Genomic DNA, 21,990 nt, shown 5'->3' on the forward strand with positions numbered 1-21,990 from the left:
TTTTTTTAAATTTCCCGGGGGAGCATTCCCTCGGACCCCCCTAGTCAGGCGAGGCTGCGCCACGCTGTGACGCCTCTGGTCCCAGGCTATATACCTTTTCCTCTTTTTTTCATAAATGTCATTGGCATGCCTGCATGATACAGATAATATTTGGGTCACATCTGGAGCTGAAAAACTAGAATAGCTGACTCAATACACTGTTGATGAACCCCTAAGTGTACTAAAGTAACATAAATAACTCTAATAAATACATAATGAAATCTAAATTATTGAAATGGTTTGTCTAATATTTCACACATTATTCACCATTCTAGATGATCCCAGAAGTAAAAATATTTTGTTATTTACCATTCTAAGTGATCCAATAAGGAACAACATTCTTCCTTCTAAAGAATTCAAGAATCTCTTCCATCTCACAAGAAAGTTTATCATATTATCAGACAACATATTTCTTTACTTTTATCACTACCATCAGTGATAAAAAAAATATAAAATGGTTCATCAGGTCAACTTACACATTTTCAATTCTTCACTTTCAACAGTCTAAACCCCAATAAAGATGTTTCATATTTGAATCTGAGAATAGCAATGTTCAGACTTGTACTTGATTAGCACACAACCTATTGCTATTGTGTTCTTTGTACAGTACAGTTGGAGATAGTTGGGTTTCGATCACTTTTAATTGAATTGCTAACAAGTTTATTGTCTCTGAAACTTAACAAACCTTGAAGCCATTTTTTTTTCTTTTAATCAGTTATCAGTTGTTAACAGCCACATTTTTCCATTATAAAACATTTCCTTTGTCAGTTGACACTCATGATAAACTGACTGTCAAATGACTTGAACAGTCAGTCACAGAAACAGTATCAAATAAGAATATTCTTGCTTGATGAGCACTCATTAACATGCCCTTTTATGTTTTGCAGATCTGGACTTTTGCTTATTATTTTATAGGCTAAGTAAAATATTACCATTTCTATGTTTGTAAACTTAAAATTGTTTGTTTGAATTTCATTTGATCAGTGAGGTTTGCATAAGTGAGTGGTTAATTTTTTTGCATTGGAACAGGAAGTCTTAAGATGTGGAGAAAGTTTATGCAATCACATCTTTTAAATTTGCATTATAATGTGCTGGAAACTTCTTCTTTCTCTTGTTTGAGTTTCAGAGGTTTGTTTGTTTTACAAGGTTGGGTATTACATAAAACTATAAATTGTTATTGTTAGTTTTTCATATATTCTCTTACCTTTTCCACAGCCAAGGGTAAAAAACTTGATGCTACACAGGAAATGATTGCTTTAGGTAAGTTATATGTAACATAAAACCTCTAACCAACTGTCAAACCATGATACTCTGCTTATATTACATTGAAATGTTAACTTATGGATTGTAGTAATAAAATAAAAACAATTTTGATTGTGAGTTATAAAAATCAAATCTACTCATAGTAAAATAAGTTAATAAGTGAAATTTCATATTATTAATGGAATAAAATGTAACTAATGGTAACAGCTACTCAAAATTACTCTTAAGGTGTTTCACTCACTTTTAAAAAAATAAAAACTTTTAAACTAATGTGGTGTATGATATAATAAGAGTACAACTATTGAAAAATGTTCAAATTTCACTAAATATCATGCTAAGTATTAAAATTAATTAAACTATCTGTAATTCATTATGAAATTAAGCATTTCTTGTACAAACTAAACCTGCTAACTCTAATTTCAAAACCTACATGTGTATGTATATGTGTGTCTTGTTACAATAAAGAAAAGTTGTTAACATGGAGAAATAGAATTATTTCAGTCAAATTTACTGTTTTCTTCCTATATTTATAAGTTGCACATGTTGCAGTAAATTAAATTTGTACTTTGTTTTCTAGGAATTTGTAATGTGATGGGATCTTTTGTCTCAGCATACCCTGCAACTGGAAGTTTCTCTAGGTATATCAACATATCATTTCATATTGTTCAAGTAAAGAAGTGGAAATCTTTTATATTTTGTCACAAAAAATAAGTTATTCTTACTACAAGATTTATACTTTGAACATATGCTTTCATATTTAAAACAATGGTTCCTTAATTTAATATACTACTGAAAAACATAAGAACAGTTATGAAAAGTCTTATATAAAAACCAAGTAAAAAAAATATTGATTTGAATGGTATGTTTTATTTTGTGAACAACAAAAGTCCAGACAGTATTTTGGTAAAGTACTCTCATAGTAACTGTGTACACTTAGGTCACCTTTATTTGATATGTATAGATTTATGATTACCTATTTAAATTCTACAAGTGTGATGTTAGTAAGAACATTGTATCTATAGAGTCTCTCTAAACAGTGGAAAATAAGGTTAATTTCCAAATAAAACAATATGAAAAGTTTCAGCTGATTTCAGGGATTGATTAAGGACTGAATTTCAGTCTTTAAAAATTCAAAATAACATGCAAAATATTAGAACTTTATTCCCATAGTGTAGAAACACATCTGAATAGTCTAATCTTCAAGTTCATGTAGTCTAAAATACACCTTATACGAGGAGTTTTAAACACATAAGTTACAGGAAGCACATACACATACATTTTGAGTTAGATGATCAATACCAAAATATTTCGTTTTTTATTTCTTCAGTTTTTCAGTGCTTTAAATTTGTATTTTTGTGTTAATAATATTTCAATACCTATTTTTTTAAACTAACTCATACTTGTTACTTGCTTTTCTGTGTATGTATTGAGTGCTAACATTAGGTTAACTAACTATTTAATTAAAGTTTAGAGACTATACAGTCTTTAAATGTATGTTTTATAATTGAAAACTGTTAAATTAATAAAACAATTTGTTAAGATGAAGAGATGCACCGAGGTAGTGTCCATGTCAATTTGGAATTCTGTATCATGTCTAGTTTTGTTTTAAGCTGGAATATTTTGTTAATTTAGTTGCAATGTAGAGTTGTTACTTCATCATAGAAATGAAATGTTGCCCAAATCAAAATATAAAGTTTTAACAGTCAATTAGAAATTCAAATAGTGAATTAAAATTAATAGTTTTATTTAATCATAACATAAAATTATGATAATAAGGTTTCAGTAAATATTTAGTTGTAGTGGTAAATTTATCCCCATTGAATAAGCTTAACCCTATTTTTTTAAAAGTTGTGTGATAACAATATCTACCCTTATTCATTAAACAAATTATGTCTATTTATAGAGAATTGTATTATGTTTTAATCTGCAAACTACTGTCATATACAAAATTTTCAACACTGTAGTTGAAACATATGGTATTTTTATGTTAGTATAGTGGTTACTTGTACAATAAATAAGTTTAACCTTAAAATGACACTTAAAGAGAGAAACAAATATAACTTTGTTGAATTTTGTTTTAAGAAATTAGTATTTGTTGATTTCATTAACTTCTGAATCCAGCTTTACCATATTTTCTGTATTTTCTATTGTAATGTTAATTTAAATGTATTCAAAGCATTTGATTTAATTTTTCAGAACAGCAATAAATAATAATACAGGAGTGAGAACACCACTAGGAGGCTTGTTCACAGGTAAAGCAACTTTTATAGTGATAAAGCTGGTATTGCAGATGATTAAGACTGAAGATAATAAACAATTAAAAAATGGTTTTACTTCAAGTCATAATATAAATACATCGTTTTTACTTTGAAAAAAGAATGGTTAAATATTTGAAAGTGCCTAAATCTATTGAAATATACTTGATTTTTGGTAATCTTTTGTGTTGATGTTTTTAACATGACTTATTTAACATAGTTGTCAATCAGAATTTTATAATGAATGGTGTTTATGTGACAATTTATATCTGTTATAAAATTTATGGATGGTTGAATTTTGTTTTTAAATAAAACCACTAGTCACTGGCATAGTAATGATCTGAATCTGGGTCAAGAGTGTTTTCTTTGTATTACAAAAAGCAACCTGGTGAGTTCTCGTATACAAATGTATTATAGTTAAGAGTAGGCGCTGAGCTATTGGTTTTAATAATTATGACACAATTAATGCATTTAAAATGTTAAATCTTTAGTAGATCTTGAAGAGGTTTAACTTTTTAGTGTTATACTCAAGGAATAGTTTTGGTTTCTTTTATGGATAATGCTAACCAAGTTTATTTTGTGCCATAGGTGGAACTGTGATTCTTGCCCTTGCTGTTCTTGCTCCTTTTTTCAAATACATTCCCAATGCTACACTGAGTGCTATAATCTTTACAGCCGTTCTTTACATGGTTCATTATCAAGATGTCATAGTAATGTGGAGGACCAACAGTAAGCTTTTTAATACCCAGAGGCAGTTGTAGGGGTATTATGTCTCTGTGGTTTAATAATTCTGTCTCTATATTTTCTTACCAACAGAAAATTGTGTAGTAATTATACCTCATTTCATGTAGTAATTATACCCTACATTATTTAGTAAGCATATCCATTTTGTGGTGTATAATTATATTTCATTTTGTATCATAATTATACCCTATATTATTTAATAATCATCTCATTTTTTGTAATAATTGTATTTCATATAAGCAGAGTGACATATTAAACTTTGATTACATCTTTATGATTGTACTACTTAAAGTTGTGAATCATTGCTTTGTAAACCATTAAAGTGACAGTCCAGTAAACGTTTAATTGACATAGACTTTGGATTTTGATTTGTTATCTTGTTAAACTTAACCATTAACTGGTAAGGTAAAATATACATATCATAAGTGGTTAAGTGGGTGAGTCAAAATAACCCATGTGTAATAAGTCCCAAACGTATTATTTTTATAATAAGGTGGGGTCCGAATAAACCACAGATGACAAACAAAATATAAATGTAAGAAATAGAAAATGCTATAGTACAGCAGCTTAACTCAAAAACTGATTGAAAACAGTAGCACTAGCTGAGTTAGAACACTGACTTGAAAAACTGAGATGGTTCATTCTGACACCACCTTAACAGTGGAGGGTTAAGCACTGTGGAAAGTTATATTTAAACCTTGATTGACTTGTAAATGTATAAAAACAATGTAAAGTTTCCAGAATTCCTCATTATTCATCTTTCTTAGAACCTGACTTACTTCCATGGGGAGTTACCTTTGTCTTCTCTTTCATCCTTGGTCTTGAGGTGTGTAGTGTTGTAATCTTGTTTGTCAAAGGAAACACATTATAAATCAAATAATTAACAATAATGATATAAATAATTTGATGGCAATTGGTCAAGTTTGTAGTGGTTTTTATTAAAACAAATTTATTAGACACAGCATACATAAATGCTAATACAGTTATATTTGTTTATTCTCTTAATGAAGAATAGCCAACTATTTGAAAGTGCTCGAGTTTTGGATCTTTTTGCAAAATTTAACATGAAACTAATATTTTTATGGATATTTTTAAAAATTGTTTTGAAATAACCTAAGCTTCATTTCTGAAAATTTGTTCACACAAACAGTTATTATTTGTGTGATAACTCATTTAAATTTATTAGCATACTTAATAAATTTACCAGAAAAAACAAACATTCTCTTAGTATTTGTACTTTACTATGAGATACTTATTGTATTAGTAAAATCCTTTTTTTTTTTAAAAGAAAATCAAGCCACAGATAAATTACCTAATTCACCAAAAAATTAGTATAATATTACCAAGATATTTGTTACGAATTTATTCTGAATATTTTATCAGCAGAGGTGAGTGTTAGTAAAACTTTGTTTCTTGTAGCACTGTCATCCCAAACAGGTCATTACAATAATTTTTCAATGTCTTAATTATTCCTGTCCTGTATATTAACTGAAAATTAAAAAATAACTTATTTTATCCAAATATTTTTAGCTGAAAGTTTAATAGTGTAAGAAATCAGTTTTTTTAAAACATTTTTATAGGTATTTCATTACATTTGACACTGTTTTGCATTAGTAAATGTGTAATATGCTTTATTTGTAGTGACAAACCATTTCAAAGATATTAATGCATAATATTCATTTTTGTTTACAGTATGGAATTATTTTAGGAGTGAGCATTGCTATGATAATGTTACTGTACACAACTGCAAGACCACAGGTTAACAGTTCTATAAAACGGGTATGTTATGTCTAGCTTGAAACTTGTGAATAATATTTCAAATTTACAATCAGAATCTTTTTTATTAAAGTCTAAAGTTTGTAATAAATAGTTTAGCTTTTAATATTTATTGCACAAACAGAAGAACAAACCTTGTTTTCTTGTTATCTAATGGAGTTGAATTCTGTGAATTAAATGTGTTTTTAGAATGCACTTGATGAAATCTGTTCAAGTCTGATGTAAATCATAACTTTAACACTGGCTTTAATAAATAAATAGAAATTTTCATGATTTTAGTTACATATTCTCATGAAAAGTGTTGTGTACCCACTGTAGTTTCATAGATCTTATTACAGTTAACCTGTTAGATGATCAAACAAGTTTCTCTGCAATAATAAAACATAAAAATGAAACTCAAAATAACACAAACCAGTTTCACAAGTTAATATTTAGTTGGCATTCCATTGGATTTCAGTACTGCTTCACATCAATGTGACATACTTCCAATGGGTTTGTACAGATATTCCCAAGCAATTAATTTCTATCCTTCTTTGAATACTTCAAAAAGTTCATCTTCTGTCTTTGGCTTACAATTTTTCATTAATCAATTGTACTCAGCCCATAAATTTTCAAACAAATTGATATCAGATGATTAACATGATCATTCAATAACATTAGTTCTCTTATGTCTAAGATTTCTTTTAATGACTCCACAATTTCAGATAAACTTGTTTGATGATTTTGTAGGCTAATTGTTATAAGAATATCTAAGAAACTGCAGCATTTTGTTTGTGAGAAAATGTAACTAAAGCCATGAAAAGTTCAGTTACTTAGAAAAGCCAGTATGAAAATTAAGGTTTGAGATAATATTTAAACAGATATTGTCATGTGCATTCTAAAAAGATAGTTTTACATGTTTCTCTGTTATCTAATAAAAGATATAACAAATTAACAACATTTTCAAGGAGAGACACTTTTTTGTCCACCCTTCTATGACTATGGAGTACTTGTAGCGTGGGGATATACTTTATGTTATCAGGATGTACATATATATATGTGTGGGTATGTGTGAGTGTCTTTTATAAAAATTTACAATCATTATATAAAAATATTTATTTAATGTGTGGTACAACAGTGAAATTAAACTGCTTGAAACTGTAGATTAATCTGCAAGAAGTATGAGATTTAAACCGGAAAATATTTATTTTTCAGACATCTGAAGGTTTCAGTTACCTGTTTGTGAAACCTGACCGGACTGTACTATTTCCTTCAGCTGAATACTTCAGAACCAAAATTACCAAAGCTTTTCCAAGCAAAGGTATGCTGTTTTGTTAACATAATTCAGGAGGCTATCTTTTCAATAGATTTATTGATTTTTACACAACACTCTTGACTCCATTGTTGTTACATCTTCCAGAGCAAATTGATTTAAAGACTGCAGTGTTTAAAGCAGCAGAGAACATATTACAATTAATTTTTAATGTTTCTTTCTCAACTGTTTTCTTGGTTTTTATATGTGTGTTTTGGCCTTGTATGCTAACTTAACTGAAGAAAATTTTCTGTAAAGTTTTGTTACAGAATTTCCTAAAGGTTATTACTTTCATTTTAGAATATTTTCTAAATTTGGATTAGTTCCCCTACTGGGACAGCAGTGAGTCTTTGGATTTACAACACTGAAATCAGGGATTCAGTTTCCCTCGGCGGACTCTGATCACAATCTTTCTCTTTTCAATACTGGTTCTTCCACTTATTTTCATGCACCTAGTCAGTCCTCTTCCGCTATTGATCTTTCGGTTTGCTCCTCTTCATTATTCTCTCATTTTTCATGGAGGGTTGACAGTAATCCACTAGGCAGTGATCATTTTCCTATACTTTTAAGAGAGACTGGCCGTGGTCGATGCCACCCTACCCGCATGCCCCGGTGGAAGCTGGATCAGGCAGACTGATCCACTTTCACTACTCTTGCAGAACTTGATGTTGCCATAGTAAATCAGCCATCAATAGACGACTGTGTGGCAGCAGTAACTGGCTGTATTATACAAGCAGCTGCTCAGTGTATTCCTAAAACCTCGACACGTTTTCCACGATATCCTCGTCCCTGGTGGAATTCTGTTTGCCACTTAGCACGGAAGGCTCAAAAACGGGCCTGGGATACTTTTTGTCAATATTCCACACTTTCAAATCGCGTCACTTTCCAACGGGCCCGTGCACATGCTAGGTGGGTAAAACGTCAAAGCCAGAAGGAATCTTGGATTAAGTTCACCACCAGCATATCTTCTACCACCAGTTCCAAGATCATATGGGACAGGATTCGAAAGGTTACTGGGCACTACAATTCTGTCCCCCTCTCGATCTTACTCTCTGATGATCAGGAGGTGTCTGATGTTCGGAGCATCGCTGATACTCTAGGTGAAAGCTTTTGCTGGGTATCTAGCACTTCTGCTTGTTCCTCCTCCTTCTTGGCCATTAAGACTCGGGCAGAGCGTTCACCTCTTTCCTTTTGAACTGACTGTTTCTTTGACTATAATTGTCCCTTTACACTGGTGAAACTGAAAATGGCCCTTCATTGGTCTGCCAGTACATCTGTTGGACCTGATGATGTACATTATGACATGCTGCACCATCTATCTCCTGCTTCTCTTGATGCCCTTCTGATTGTCTTTAACCAGATCTGGCAGGAGAATGTTTTTCCTGATGCCTGGTGCCAGGCTATTAGTTTACCTTTCTCTAAGCCAGGGAAAGATCCCAAGATTCCTTCAAACTATCGTCCAATTGCTTTGACGAGTTGTCTCTGTAAGACCTTAGAAAGGATGGTTAATGCTCGTCGTGTTTGGTTCCTCGAATCACACAACCTCCTCTCGCCCACCCAGTGTGGGTTCCGACGACAGCACTCCACCACAGACCACCTAATTCATCTTGAAACATCAATCAGAGAAGCCTTTTTCAAATGGCAACATCTTGTATCATTATTGTTTGAAATTGAGAAGGTTTATGACACAACATGGAGGTATGGCGTTTTGTGAGACCTCCAGACATATGGGTTATGTGACCATTTACCCATGTTTATTAAAAAATTTTTAATGGACAGGAGATTCCAAGTTCATGTAGGTTCGACACTTTCCCATTCTTTTGTACAGGAACTTGGAGTCCCTCAAGGCTGTGTTTTGAGTGTCACACTCTTTAGTATAAAGATAAACGCCATCACTGAACAACTCCCTCTCACTATTGGGAATGGGCTGTATGTCGACAACTTTCACATCTCATGTCAGTCGTCAAACATGAGATATATTGAGTGGCAACTACAAACTGCCCTCAATTGTGTACTGAAGTGGACTATGGCTAACGGCTTTAATTTCTCTCTCTCTAAAACCATATGCATGCACTTTTGATGCCAACGGGGGTATTCACCCTGATCCTGTACTTCATATCAGTGAAGTTTCGCTGCCAGTGGTCCCTGAGACCAAGTTCTTGGGGCTTATCTTTGACCGTAAGCTGACCTTTATACCACACTTAAAGCAGCTTAGGGTCAAATGCACAAGAGCACTGAACATCCTCCGTGTCCTCTCTTCTACCAGTTGGGGAGCAGATCGATGTTCAATGTTAAAGGTATATTGTGCTCTTATTCGATCAAAACTCGACTATGGATCAATGGTCTATGGCTCTACCAGACCCTCGGCCTTAAAGATGCTGGACCTCATTCATCACCAAGGACATCGACTCTGCACTAGGGCTTTCCGTACCTCTCCAGTTCAAAGCTTATACGTTGAATCTCATGAACCTTCTCTGCACCTTCGCCGTTTGCAACTATCTTGACTATATTCTTCGAAACTTCGTTCCTTACTAAAGCATCCCACCTGGGGATGTGTTTTCCTTCCTCGGTGGGCCGTACTTTTTCAGAATAGACGATCTGCCATTGCTTCGTTTGGCCTTTGCATGTGGGCGCAATTGGATGAATTGGGTCTGTCCTGGGATAACATAGCAGATTCCACAGGTCAGCTCATCCCACCATGGTTTATTACAGCCCCCAAATGTGACCTTTCTTTCAGTCATCTGAAAAAAGGCAGATACTCCAGATTGGAAGTACCGTCTTTTATTTCATGAACATCTTTCAAACAATCATTCCGTTCCCATTTATACAAATGGTTCCAAATCAGGTAATTCAGTGGGCTCTGCTATGGTTTGCTGCAGTTTGGTAGTTGCGCGTAGAATCCCCTCTGCAGCTTCTGTGTTCACTGCTGAACTGTATGCCATATCTCTTGCCCTGGATCATATTGCAGCTGAAGAGTACTCCAACTGCACTATTTATACTGACTCTCTTAGTTCTCTACTGGCCCTGGAATTGCTACACGTTGGTTCACACCCTGTTCTCACTGATTTTCAAAACCAACTGGCCCATTTCTCATTAACTGCTACTTCTGTCCAGTTTTTCTGGATACCAGGCCATGTTGGTATTCGTGGGAACAAGTTTACTGACATGGCAGCTAAATCTATCTGCTCCGGCACTATCACCACTGTGCCTATTCCTTACATGGACTATGGTCTTGTATTCGAGGCTCGGCTCCGTGGCAGCTGGCAGTCCACTTGGAGTGAGCAACGCGACAACAAGCTTTTTCAAATAAAACCCTATATTGGGCTTTGGCCATCTAGCTTCCGTAAAATTCGGAAGGAGGAAGTTGTTCTAACTAGACTACGCACTGGTCACAGTATTTTAACTCATCATTTTCTTTTATCTGGAACTGATACACCAATGTGTAGTTTGTGTAACACTCAAATCACTATCAGCCACATTTTACTTTCTTGCCATCGTTACAATTCTCAATGATGGCAATATTTTAAACATGTTTTTTCCCAGGGTTTATCAGTAACATTGGACAGTGTTATTGGTGATGGTGACACTGTCCACCTTGATAAAGTTATTAGTTTTTTAATGGCCATTAATCTTTTAATCTCATTTAAGTGTTGCATATTTGTTCATTACACCTTTTTAATTGTGGTTCCTTTTTTACAGTTTCATTTTCTATAATTTAATTTGACATTGGAAAATGGCTAGAACATTAAATAACTCGACTTCAGGACTGGAAAGGCCAACTTCAGGTGACTAACGCTGCTGTTTGAACTATCTGTCTGAACTACTCGTTAGTCATTCTGGCGAGTTGTTATTACACTCTTGCTGCATGTCATTTAACACTTTACTACTTTACCTTTTAATACTGGCCATAATGACACATAACCCGGAACCAGGACTGGAAAGACCAACTTCAGGTGACTGATGGTGATTTTTATACTTACCTGTTAGTCTTCCTGGCAGGTTATGATCATTACCATTCTGCTACAGAAAGTCCTTTACAACTTTGTAGACTGGATGTCAACATTGGTTTTATGCCATTTTCTGTTTTAATTGCTGTTTTGTTTTTACCTTGATTTACTTTTACAAATTTTACTCCATTTACTTTACTTTTACCTTTTTACTGGACATTTAGCTACTCATTATTACGATTTTGTTATGTCTTTTAAAACGTCTATTATTTTACATTTTGATAATGGCTGCTATGACACATAACCTGGAACCAGGACTGGAAAGGCCAACTTCAGGTGACTAACGGTGGTTCTTGAACTTACCTGTTAGTCTTCCTGGCGGGTTATGATCATTACCATTTTGCTAGAGTAAGTACTTTACAACTTCTTTTACTCTGCTTTCTCTCTTAACATAGTAGACAAGGTGTCAACATTGGTTTTATACTTTTTCTGTTTTTCAATGATGTTTTGTTTTACTTTCATTTCCTTTTCTGTATTTTACTACATTTACTTTATTTTTACCTTTTTAACGGACATTTGGCGCAGATAGCCTAGCTGCTTTGTGCCATAAAACACTAAACCAAATCAAATCAACCCTCGGTGGACACAGCAGACAGCCTGATGTAGCTTTGCTATGAGAAAAATACACACAAAGACACGTTTGTCCTCTGCTGAAACAGTGGTAAATCTTTAGATTTACAATGTAAAATCAGGGGTTTGATTTCCCTTCAATTCTCCAATATCCATATTTGAAACAATATTTTGCTTCTGAATGACTAAAATTAGCTTTTTAAAGATATTTATTTTATTTTTATTAGATATGATGCTTGATGATGAAATATGCACAGTGGTCATAGATGGAGAGTATCTCACAGACATAGATTACACCATGGCAGTGGTAAGGAGTTAAATACTTATTAATTTTGCCAATTATGAACCATTAGGTTACTGGCTGGTTGTTTTAGTAATATACTTTTTTTTTTCTCAAGGCCTATAATGTAGGAGCAAAACATCTCTGTGGTTATTTGTAAATTTCTTGTTACATATTTGTTTTGCTTTATTATTAAGCTTTCATATGTTTTTATTTTTCTTATAACAGGGGATGAAGAACATGATTGAAACATTCAGAAAAGATGAGGTGATAACAGTTTTCACCAACCTCAAGGTGAGTCTTATCAGTATAATTTATGTGCTTAGATAATAATTAATTTTTGTGGTAGTCTCCATTTCACATATAATTCAGATTTTGAATAACTTGTTAACTGAAGTGGTTTGAAATATTATAAATTCAGTTTGTTTATATTTGCTTTTATGCTCACCTGTAATTTGTGCTTGTAAACATTTTTAGTTAATGGTATGTATTTTATCAGTGTATACAGGTTATGAAATGTCTAATATTCTTTTATTTTCTAGCCTTCGATAATCAGAACACTTCAAGGAACTCGGCCCTCAGTCTTTCACTACTGCAGATCAATAGAGCAAGTTCAAAGTGTTATTGGTTGTAAGTATACTTTCAGTTTATTTTTCTTTAAGGTAACCTCTCACTTTAATTAAATGATAAGGCTTGTACAGGCTTTACAGTACTTGTTACTGAAAGTAAAAATGACTGATACAGTATTTAGAATAATGTATACACATATTTAACCTATAAGGAAAAGAATGAAACCTTTGATATAATAGATAATTTGTTGCATTAGGACGTTTCTCTCATATTCACCTTAAAATACTGTAGCATAACCGTTTTCACTAAGAATAACAATTATCTCTAAAACTGATATTAAATATTTAATAGAAGAATAAAAACAGTTAGTGTGTGGGAGTTGTGTACGCGTTTACTTGTTTTGATTTTCACTTAGCTTTCTTTGTGCATGACTGTGTACACACACATTCTACTAGAACATTTGTTTGAAATGGTCAACATCCGTGTGTGTCACTTCATAATCTAACCAATTGTACTTATTTACTTTAAGTACTGATAAACATTTAGGCTGACCATTATCATGGTTGAGGGCCTCTATTACCACTTAAGCCTGTTGTTAATTACCCACAAATATTTTACACGTTTTTATTACCAGGTAGTGATTACTGTTTTGCAATGACAGCAGATTAGTAGTCAGAACAGAGGATATAAACCAATTAGTATGTAGTAATGGAAAAAGTATTAATAACTTGGTTTCTAACAAGGACATTGAATGATATCTTATTCCCTTACTATAAGTGTTTTGTATGTGCAATAAATAAGAGGTGAAGTTGATAAAGGAAAAGAGTCTATAAGGTAAGGACATTGCATGCAAATGATTTCAAACAAATAGCAACTGTGGGTGTTTTCTCTTCTGTAAAGAAACCACTGCTGAATATATCTATAGAACAAACTTGTATATTGCTACATCCTTATTTATTGAATCCTGTGTGATGTTGTTCAGTTTGAGGTAATTCTTTAGATGTTAAATTGTTTGCGATTTTTTTACAGTGAATACCATCTTGAAGAAAGTCTGTAGTGTATAGTATGTTCTTTATCAGTATAAGATGTGATAAATATTGCTTATAAATGGATAGTTTGTCATAAAGACTATTGTTTATGCTAAAACATCAAGGCTCATAATTTTTAAATCTTTGATTGTGTGATCCAAATGCATAACATGCAAAATGTAACCACTGAACAAATCCATACTAATCTGATGTACATCCCATGTATCAACTAATAAAATAGCTACTTGCTGACTTTAGTCACTTTCTCAGTAACACATTAGAAATAATATTGTCCTATAAAATAGATATATAATGTTGTAGTTCTGGAACTAATAATACTGTGCCTCATTGCCTTGTAAGTGGTTTATAAGGCTTGCAATGTTAACAAGATATCATTTAATCATCCTGAAGGAATACAGAAGTGTCATATGAAGTGTGGAACTGAAAGGAAAGAGTGTACCTCTGAACCATGTAATAGTGAACTAGGCAGATACCTTTAAAGAGATAGAAAAGACATGTTGAAATACTATTGTACTAAATGCTGCTATCTGGTGATGTTTGTCAAAGTAACAGTGAAACTAACAGAAGTGACATTCCTCCCTCATTTTCCATATCTGTTGTGTGTCTCTGAGTGTTTCAGGTTGAGTGTAAGGTAAACAGGCAACAGTCTTACCCATTTTATTGTGTTAGAAACTTACTCACCTGACTGTGGTTCTGCTTGAAGCACAAACCCAGGTATTTGTCATGTATGGTAATGATCCTTGCCAAAGCCTGTTACTGCAGGACTGAAATCAGTTTGTAGCTACCTTGTACCAAGTGGTACATGGAAAATTGGATACTGAATAATAAAGAATGGATGTGGCTTATCTTTTGCAGAAAACACATGTAGCAGACTTTATTAGGTTTCAGAAGCTAACTTTTGGTAACTATATTAAATATATAAATATATTACTGACCAGTTTTCAGTTGTAATTAAAAATAATTTCTGATGAACACAGTCTACCTATTTAGATCAGAAGTTAAAATATACCCAGTAGTGAGCATAGGTAGTGAAATATACAGTTCAAACTATGTTTCCATAAGAGTATTTTAAAACTTGTTTTTTTGCTTGTAAAATCCCATACTAGGCTATTCATGACAATTCTGGTTTTCGAAAATGCTTTTTCTGGAAAGAATTACTCTTGGGATGTTATGTTTGGTGAGTGGTGTTTTATGGGATTTGGACATATCACTTTTCAAACATTAATCTATAATTATACATATCCCTTAAGAGAGAGAGAGAACAAAATGACAAGTATGCATTAGAGAAGCAAAGTTAGGACAAGAAGTGCCACATGTCAAACCAGTGTTGGTTATCTCCACTGATGGAATCATTGTGTTGACCCTTTGTATTTTGTTAACTGGTGAAAAAATGTTGCAGTAATTACTTAATCACTTATTTTTAACATACATTGAAAGTATATACAACCACATGGCATAACTATTGTGGGAAAAAAATAAAGGATACATTCAACCTAGATGTAGAAACCTTTATGTCACTCCTTGTGTGCAAAGGAATCTTATCAGTATCCTATAATGTTTTTCAAGGCTTGACTTAAAAATATTTTGGATGGCAATAAATGGTTGCACCTACAACATTGAGAGTTATTGAACATGGTTTTAACAACCTGCAGATGCTTTATGTAGAGGGTACTATGTTAATTGTTAATGCTCTTTGGAATTGCTGTGGTCTGCTGTAACTCAAAACACAGCTGATTCTGCTATTGCACAACACACACACTCCAACAGATTAATTCCAATGGGGAGTGGTGCAGAAGGCTTGTAGTGCATGCATTATAAAAATATTTGCATGCAGAGGGCAGCACAAAACAGGAAATGCTAATCTTGTGAGAAAATGGAAGTACCTATTAGAAATACATTTTCAGTTTAAGAAAATTACAACTTTTTTGCCAAATAAGATTCATTAAAAAATAGGTAAGTATCACTTGTAATACAAGTCCATAATAAAAAATCCAAAGCTTATTATTCAGTTACTTTAAATAGTTAAAAATGTAAGTAATACTAAGAGTGAAGACATACTTCCAAGTTTTATAAATATAAACTTAAAAATGTTATCAACACAATGGATGGTACTAATGTACAAGTAATAAGCAAATTACAATCACTGCACAGGATACTTTGAAATCAAGGATCATTCTAGCAAGTAATATATGAAACTTGAAATGCAACATTATGGGCCTAGCATGGCCAGGTGAGTTAAGGCATTCGACTTGTAATCTGAGGGTCACAGGTTCGAATTCCCATTGCACCAAACATGCTCGCTCTTTCAGCTGTGGGGGCATTATAATGTGATTGTCAATCCCACTATTCATTGGTAAAAGAGTAACCCACGAGTTGGTAGTGGATGGTGATGATTAGCTGCCTTCCCTTCTAGTCTTACATTGCTAAATTAGGGATGGCTAGTGCACATATCCCTTGTGAAGCTTTGTGCAAAATTAAAAAAACAAACAAACAAACAATCAACATTATGTTTGAACATGTATGATAGGAAAAGTATGGGATAGACGACATGGAAGTAATAAGCAAATTATATCAGGAAATTCTTTAGAAGACATTGAATTACTCTATATAATTAGGCATTCCAGAACTTTGTTTGGGTGAATTGACTGTACATCAATAAAGCCAATAGAATTTTGTTATTATCACAAAGGAAGTGAAAACTTCATAACAAAATTTAGTAATATCTTATAGTATCAAAGTCTTTTTAAAAAGTCCATGATGTTTATTTTGATTCATTCTACTTCATGGTTACAACTATAAAAAGGTGCATGTTTTCTGTAATGAATTATAAGTTTTTTATCCAACACATCAGTACTGCTTGTCACTAGCAAGTAATTATGTGAGAGTTGCAGATAATATTTTATTTCACTACGATAATAACGTTATTGAACTGAAATTTACAGATCATATATTTATTACATTAAAATTTCAAATGAGTATACTGTCATAATCATTTTAACTAGTTCTGCTTGTCATGATAGTTTTTATGATGTTTAATTGAAAAATTTCTTTCAAGCTGTGTTACACTAACCACTCTGAAGAAATCAAAATCCCAAATTTTGATTTAAATAAATTTATTTCAATTGTTCATATCATCTAAGTACTTTTTGGCCCGTTTACTCTGGTTATTTTTAGAACATTTCTGTTATTGTAGCATTTGAATTAACTTTATTATTTCATCATCCTACTATAAACCTTTATCTACCATTTGTGTTTGAACTCTACATCAGAAATTTGCATCCAGAAGAAATAAAAGTTGTTTCTTTCTGCTATGAATGTCACACGTTCAAATCACCTTAACAAAACTTGACATGAAATTGTACGTTTAAGTAGGAAAGAGTCAAAACATTGGCTGTTGTTTGAAATGCTGTGAACTGAGATTAATGATTACAGAATAATATTATATATATAATTTTTTTTTCCTTACCTCACATTGCCTTGTAACCTGACTGTTTTATTGTGTTTTATAGGTTATGCCAAAACACAAGATGAAAACAAGGACATAAGTGATGAAAAAAAAGGGAACAACTTTCCTCATAATTATCCTACAACCAACAGTTTTCAACCTCTCATTGGTGAAGGAGGTTTAGTAGATGAGGAGGAAAGTCAAAATGGGATGAATAAAAAGGGCAGCCAAACTGCTGAAATTCCAAACTCATCAGAGTGCTAAGGGATTAACTTTATTCTTGCTGTATGTTGTACTTCTATAAAATAAGAAGTAAGTTCATGAGAAAGTAAAAAGTAGGTGGCAGTATAATTATTGTTAAAACATTTAGATTTATATATTTAATACAGTGTTAAACTGTAGCACAAAAGCTAGAACAGTGTTGGAGATCCTAATCTCAGACAACTGACTGAAAGCTAAGGATTCTTGAAAAATAGTTACTTTATACTTTTTCACTATAAGCAATGAAACTTGACTGTCAAACTGGTGCTAGATACTCATTTGGTGCCTTTAACTAATTTTAGTGAAACTTAAAAAAATCAAGTCCAAAGATCTATCACTTAAAATCAAGTAAAGTAACAGCAGAAAATAAAATGTGAATAAGATATTAAAACAAGTTATTGTGGACAGTAAATCAGTACATTTTTAGTAGAGTGTTTTGTTTATTTATATAATAATACTAAAGGTATCATAAATAGATACTAAAACAGCTAGACCAATGAACATGTAGTAGGTTTGTTCTGTTCCACCAATGAGGACATTTGATAAGAAGATACCTAGACCTTTGTATTATATCTAATGTTCTTCATGTTTAGGTGTAAAATCAGGTTTATAACTCATTTTACTGTTCAGGAAAAAATGTAACAAAACATTCATTATGAACTCAAGAATTTTATTAAATACTTAAAGCTACTAAACTAATTCTAAAGAACAAAAGGTGAAAAAATAAAACCTATATGTTATTCATTCACAGTTTATAAAATGATTGATTAAATTGGTTGTTTCATATTTTAATACAGTGATTATTGATACAAGTTTAATACATTTTAAAGCAATACTTCAGAGCTCTTGCCCCCTGATGGCAAATGGTAAGTTTGAGAGCTTATAAATCTAAAATTTGGGGTTTGATACCTGTAGTGGGGACAGAACAGAGCCCATGGTTGTAGCTATGCACTTAAAAGAAACAAAGAATCAAGTATCTTGTTTTTTGTGTGGTCAATTTACTAAAATATATTGAGGTTTTTGGAAGATGTAAGCTATAATTGAAAGTTGCTCATAAAAAGATGAGATTTTTTCATATTTATTAATAGATGTGCACTATATAGTAATACAATGTGTGTAAAGGTTGTTATTTTAAATTATAGTTTTATTAAACAACATGTAAAACTGTCTATCAAATTATGATGTAGGGGGAATCGTATGCTTTCGGGATGAAAAATAATAGGAATAACATTGACATGAATTTTCCACTCACCAGTGTGAGTTAAAATATTGTGCTCGTAGTTATGAGTTACTGTTCTTGTTGCTTTTATAATTTTCTTCAAAAACCACTTCTGATGACAGGTTTCATCCATATTCAGTATGAATATGTATTATATTTATACTAATATGAATTTAAATGTACATTCATAAAGTATGAGTGTTTCTTGTTTTCTTTTTAAGTATTACAATAGAATTACACATCATCAGAGTTTCTACACGTATATATTGTACATTATTATAGTAGTTATTAAAACAAACATACATTTACTTTAAAAATATTTTTCTGTGAGGTAGTAATAATGTTATGGCCAAAATTTTATATGCTTTAGTTCATGAATAGTTGAACTTTTCCATTTGATTAGATTGTTTTGTTTTTAGCCAACCAGTTTTAACCTAACTTGAGCCTTGAATGTGCCTTGATACCTATACATATCAAGGTTTACAGTTTAAATGCCATATTATCTATTATTATTCTTTCACTCTTTTCTGATGTCAGGCAACCAAAAAAACAAACTTTAAATATTCATTTATAAAACATTCCATTAGTGTGTGCAAAAACATAATAGATTATGTTAAAACTTCAATATTGGAGAAAAAACCCTAAAACACACTTCTTTCTTTTGTACATGAAGTAGAGATTTATTAGGATTATTTTCAAAACAAATTCAGAAATATAATTATACATTTTCAATGTCTGTTTTATAATTAATATGAAGAGACTTATTCAACAAATATCACCAAAAGAATGGTTTAGACATGTTGTGTCAACTTAGTTTCCTTTAATTTTGTCACCATTGTGTTTGTTTGTCTTGGATAATCAGTACATTTGTTGTTGTTTTTTTATACATTTCTTTTTGTGTGTGTGTTTGGTATACCTTGTATTATTTACTTTCTTATAATGGTGACTACAGATAAATGGCTAAACATGATGTGAAGATATAAAGAAAGGGTAAAATTTCTATAAGAAAAATGTGGTAACTGATTAACAATTCAACCAAACAACCTTTATTGTGACCAAATGAAAAAATTTGATATTAGTCAAAAATACAAGACTCTCTTTATAATTTTTTATATTCCAATGAGAGATGTTTGTCTAAGACATGAAATGCTTAATTCAGTTTTTATTACATTGACTTTAACAGTTTCTTTAGAAGTGCTGCATACAGTGTCACTAGATATTCATCCTGTATGATGATAAATTTTATGACTTATAATACTAGTCACTTACTGGTGGAGAATTCATTAACAAATATAATATAAATGTAATATTTTCTTATTTAGTAAGAATCAAAAGACTAAAGCATTCTAAATGCTTATTTTATAACCACATTCATGAACTTTTTTAATACTGATATGAAAAGTTTGTCTCGTATTGTGGCTGAACCAACATGAAAATCAGATGTATAATATACAGTATATGTTTACTTGCCTGAGTAAAGATTTTTTGTAAGCTTTGAAAGCATATGTTTTGAACAAATCAACACACTAAATAGTTTTCAGAGGCATAAAAGTTTATTTTTTTATTGGAGTTTAGTGGTTTTAAAAATGAAGTTTATTTTGCCTTGGATATCTTGTTTGTATGATGTAATAATTATTTTAACACATAAAACAAGTGTAATTAATGAAATTTAACAGTTACTCATATCAAAATAATATGGTGCTTTTTATACTATTATCAAAGACAAGATAAATTATTTCAAATTTTTTACTTTACAACAAGTTACAGATTTTACAGTAAGGAAGAATAAGGAAGCTGTAACTTATAAAAAATATATAATACTTGGTATCTATAAATAAATTCAACGCTAAATTATATTTAAATTTTTATTTTTGTTTGTGTATATTTTAACTTTTAAATAAACCAATACATTTTTGTTTTTTAACACTCCATTATGAGGGAAGTGTTTATAAAAGTGAATACTTGGATTTTTGTATTTAAAGTACAAAATTTCCAGTGCCTATAATAAAGCTTACACTGGCAATATTTCCAGTGCCTAATTCAATAGAAAATGCAAAATTGTTTTTGTGTGAATGGGGCTCACCGTGTTGTACACGTTTTTTGAAGTACAACTTCATGTGCAACTTTTCATGAAGCCATACTCCAATTAATTAATTGGTGAGTAATAGTAAGGAGAGTAAATTCAAAAGATTTTGAGTCTATATTTAACCATGACAGAAGGAGTTCATTTCATAAGTTTTTTGTACTGTGTGTCTCATAAGTAGAATTTCAATATTTATTGATTTCTCTTGGTGATCTAATTTGTTTAAACTTCTATTTTTCTGACCAATATTATTAGTAGAAGTAGAATTCTTTACACAGTTTTATATATTTTAATATGAGACTTTAAAACTTGTAAATAAAAGAATATTATTTGGAAAACTGAGTTAGAACTTTTTCCCAGATTAATATTCTTGTTTCAGGTTTAACAAGTGATGATTTAAGTAGTGTACTTCCTGAATGTATTAAAAGGTTCTTATTGATGTTGATATCTACTTTTTTAATACTTTGTTTTTAGCAATTAATGAAATCTCAAAGACAATATTTATTCAAAAGCAAGTTACCTGTGGACCATGATTTTGTTTATTGTTTTATTTATTATAGATAGTTTTAAGATTAAGATTACATGTTTACTATTAATAAAGAATTTTTGTCCTGAAAACAGTGTAATAAACTCATTATTTATGGGTCAGTGATTAGTATCAAACTATGAATTCAAGAGTTTATTATAACAGTGATAGTCAAATCTCAGTATTTCATTAGAGTAGCCCAAGTGTCTGCTCTTGACTAACCTTCTGTCTAGCCTCTCAGCTCAAGATGATAGATAGTTAATGCAGATAGCCCTTTGTGTTGCTCTGAGCAAACAAACAAAACTCTTCATTCACTTAATACAAATAATGAAATTTAGTTATAAATTTTAATTGTTTCTTCTGTGTAAAGTAATGTTTCTTTTAGTGATAAACCTTAACTTTTTCACTGCCACATTTATAGATAACTCTCCTAGTGCCAAAGTTATGTTTAGATACAAAACAGTAAGACATTTTAATATTTCATTACTTATCTGAAACTAAAAACTGCTAAATGTTTGGAAGTTTAAAGGGGAAATCTTTCTCTTTTTATTCTTTTTTTTTATTTTTTGATGGTGCAGTGTCATAGACATTCAGTCATAACCAAATCAAACA

The 21,990-nt window shown here is 31.6% G+C and overlaps 1 protein-coding gene across 2 annotated transcripts in view; it reads left to right on the top strand.

The window, feature by feature from the left end:
* The window catches only part of LOC143240942 (sodium-independent sulfate anion transporter-like), a 69,426-nt gene extending 47,956 nt beyond the window's left edge, over positions 1-21,470 (top strand). For both annotated transcript variants that reach the window (XM_076484215.1, XM_076484216.1), the window contains exons 10-20: positions 1,255-1,299; positions 1,880-1,940; positions 3,499-3,554; positions 4,146-4,286; positions 5,069-5,127; positions 5,994-6,080; positions 7,272-7,377; positions 12,173-12,252; positions 12,454-12,519; positions 12,768-12,855; positions 17,354-21,470. In XM_076484215.1, coding sequence (XP_076340330.1) covers positions 1,255-1,299; positions 1,880-1,940; positions 3,499-3,554; positions 4,146-4,286; positions 5,069-5,127; positions 5,994-6,080; positions 7,272-7,377; positions 12,173-12,252; positions 12,454-12,519; positions 12,768-12,855; positions 17,354-17,553 — 989 coding nt within the window. In that variant the 3' untranslated portion in view covers positions 17,554-21,470. The remainder of the gene's footprint in view (positions 1-1,254; positions 1,300-1,879; positions 1,941-3,498; positions 3,555-4,145; positions 4,287-5,068; positions 5,128-5,993; positions 6,081-7,271; positions 7,378-12,172; positions 12,253-12,453; positions 12,520-12,767; positions 12,856-17,353) is intronic.
* The last annotated feature ends 520 nt before the right edge of the window (positions 21,471-21,990 follow it).

This window comes from Tachypleus tridentatus, chromosome 13 (assembly GCF_004210375.1).
Source record: "Tachypleus tridentatus isolate NWPU-2018 chromosome 13, ASM421037v1, whole genome shotgun sequence".
Taxonomy (NCBI): domain Eukaryota; kingdom Metazoa; phylum Arthropoda; class Merostomata; order Xiphosura; family Limulidae; genus Tachypleus; species Tachypleus tridentatus.